Source organism: Mus pahari, chromosome 2, assembly GCF_900095145.1.
Source record: "Mus pahari chromosome 2, PAHARI_EIJ_v1.1, whole genome shotgun sequence".
Classification (NCBI taxonomy): Eukaryota; Metazoa; Chordata; class Mammalia; order Rodentia; family Muridae; genus Mus; species Mus pahari.
Window position 1 is genome coordinate 85,180,017 of NC_034591.1, and position 2,979 is coordinate 85,182,995.

Genomic DNA, 2,979 nt, shown 5'->3' on the forward strand with positions numbered 1-2,979 from the left:
CTCCTCCTCCTCCTCCTCCTCCTCTTGTTCTTCATCTTCTGGTTCATTCTTCTTCTTTGAGCCCGTTGGCCTACCAGGACCCTTCTTTCCTGCTTCACTTTTGCCCTTGGCATGGTGGTATGCAGCAATATCCTTTTCGTACCTCTCCTTTAGTTTAGCTGCTTTCTGCTCATACGGTTGTTTATCTTTGGCAGATTGCTCAGACCATGTTTCACCCAGTTTCTTGGCAGTATCTCCAATAGACAGGCCAGGGAACTCAATTTTGATCTTTGGGCGATCTTCAGAGCAAAACAGGAAGAAGGCAGACGGTGGTCTCTTCGGAGCACTTGGATCTTTTTTCTTTCCTTTCTTATCACCTTTGGGAGGAACATAGTTCTTCATCTCCCTGTCATAACAAGCTTTGTCGCTCTTGGCCAAACCATCAAACTTCGACTGTTCCTTGGCAGACATGGTCTTCCATCTCTCGGAGCATTTCTTGGAGAACTTGGCGAAGTTGACCGACGAGTGGGCACAGATAGTCTTATCTTGGGTCACTACCATGTACCACTGCCCCTGTATATCTGATCTGGTCTTGGATGGAACTGCTCCCGTCTGTGAACAATACCTTGTGTGATGTCGCCAACCTATGATCTTTTATGTACCTCTGAAGTCCTCTTCTCCTAAGAGTCCTCTATACCTACAGATCAAACCTCCCTCCCTGGGTGTTCAGAAAAGATGACTTTTGATTTAACATTGTTTCCTTTTGGGTGGCAGCATCAGGACACCTCTAGAGCACTTGGCAACGAGGTCAGTGATGATTTATTCTAGAGCCCTGGAACATCTCAGGGTATGTACCTAAGGGTCCTCTCCAGTTTGCATACTGTTCCCTGCTTCTGAGGGTCCCATAGTCCCTACATATCAGGGTTTAATTTCTGGGGACCTTACTTGGGCAGATATTGGGAGCTCACCAGAAACAACCACTCAGACAGAGTTTATAGCTAATTGGAAGTCTTCATTCCAGCCAGCTGAGATTATACTCAGGTATTCAGGGACCCACGTATAACCCCAAGCATCTAGACAAAGGGGCTCTAGTAAAAACCACATCCTCGAATCTTGGTCAGCAGCTACAGGGCAAGGTTTGCACAAGAAAGTAGTTTAACAGAAACTAAAATGAGTTATCGGGGGCATCTTGACCTTGGGTTCCTAGAATAGAGTTGGGTAATTTTCCATAGGATTCCCCGTTAAGGAGATCAAATTCTCATTCAGTCTGAAATAGCCTCAACAAGAATACAAGACGAAGGAACCTCTACAGCCTTTACTGCTATGGTATGTCTGTGCACCATGTGTATCTAGTGTGCCTGAAAGATCAGAGAACAAAACAACCACTAGAGTTGTAGATGAGCCACCATGTGGGTGCTGAGAATCAAACCAAGGTCCTTTGAAAAAGCAGCAAGTGCTCTTAAACCCTAAACCTTCTCTCTAGCCACTACCAACTCTGTTAGCCACACCATACACACTTTTTGTAAAGTGTTATAAAGTGTTAATTCTTTGCAGTCCTAAGAATTACATTCCTATTTATCAAACAAGGAAATGAAGGCTTAGAGATATTTAGGTCTACACCCTAGGCCACGCGGGCATGAAATAGGGTGATTGTTTTGTAGAAGTCTTTATTTTAGAACAATATCACATCTATACCATGATCTGACACCTCCCAGAACAATGTAGTAACTCACAATGCTTCCACTGTCATATACCAGAAACTCTCAAAGTACTTGAACTATCTGCAAGGAAATTTATAACACTTCTACTAACTGTCATATACCAGAAACTCTCAAAATATTTTAACTATTTGCAAGGAAATATATAACGTTTTCCATGTGAGTTATGAAATACACGCCTGTTACAAATGAGCGTTTAGCCTTACTGCTTTCAAAGACAGAGGGAGAGCTGGGGAGATAGCTCAGTAGGCAAAGTGCTTGCCTTGAAAGCAAAAGGGCTTGAATTTGATACCCAGAACCTACAAAAATAGGCTAAGTGTGATGGCTGACTTGTAATTAGAGCACTGGGGAAATGGGGACATGCAGATATCTGGAGCTCAATGGCTAGCCAACTTAGCCTACCTAGCAAGTTTCAGTCCACTGAGAAATCCTACTGAAAGGGACATAACTTAAAAACCCTTTTGTGTAGCTTAGAAATCATTTTGTGATACTTGAAATAATGTAATACAAGTGAGATAGAAGTTTGCCACCAGGTGGATCTGATAAGAGCTAGTCCTCAGAAACAAGTCCCTGACAGGTCACCAGGCAGCTCAGAAAAAGCGTAGACCAAGACAGGCCTTGATATGCTAATGAGCTAAGCCTAAGATGGTGTAGATGTGCTAGGGATGCTCCAAGTTGTAGCCCTGATAGTGCAAACCTACTGCCCGTGGAAACGATATAGAAATTGAAACTTTGGAAATGGTCTCTAGGATCTCACTGCTGTGTCCTGGAGACTCAACCTCGCCAATCCTCTGTGTTGATACCCATTGGCAAGAGGACTTGAGACTCTGTGCTTGGCCCTGGCTTTGGTGACCATTGAACTTTTAGCAGGACCTACACAGGTTTGCCTGTCATCTCTAACCATTGTCCTACTCTCTCAAAGATCTCTTGGACTTCCATCAGTGCAGATGTGGGGTGAAGCCTGCAAGCTTCCAAAGCATTGTTACCAGAGAAGAATCCCCAGTGGAACCCCGCAGCAGGATTTCTGCCCAAAGGATCATTCCCTGATTGGTGAGATTTCTGTTTAAATTTTACTTTAGGTACTTTGAGGTGTGTTTGTGAGAATAACTGAGCATATTCAAAAGACAAATCATGTCTGGACATTCTACTTGCTGAATGCCTTGCAGACCATTGGCTAGGCTCTCTGCACCTATCTTTTTAAAAAGGTATGTGGCAGAAGAATAATGATAGCCAAGGTTGGTCCTCTGGCCTCCGTATGCAGATGAGTGTATGTGTCTGTGCA

General features: G+C 43.8%; 1 protein-coding gene across 1 annotated transcript in view; it reads right to left on the reverse strand.

The window, feature by feature from the left end:
- The window catches only part of LOC110316829 (high mobility group protein B2-like), an 82,334-nt gene extending 81,794 nt beyond the window's left edge, over positions 1–540 (reverse strand). The window contains exon 1 of the mRNA XM_021191220.1: positions 45–540. Coding sequence (XP_021046879.1) covers positions 45–540 — 496 coding nt within the window. The remainder of the gene's footprint in view (positions 1–44) is intronic.
- Between the last annotated feature and the right edge of the window lie 2,439 nt (positions 541–2,979).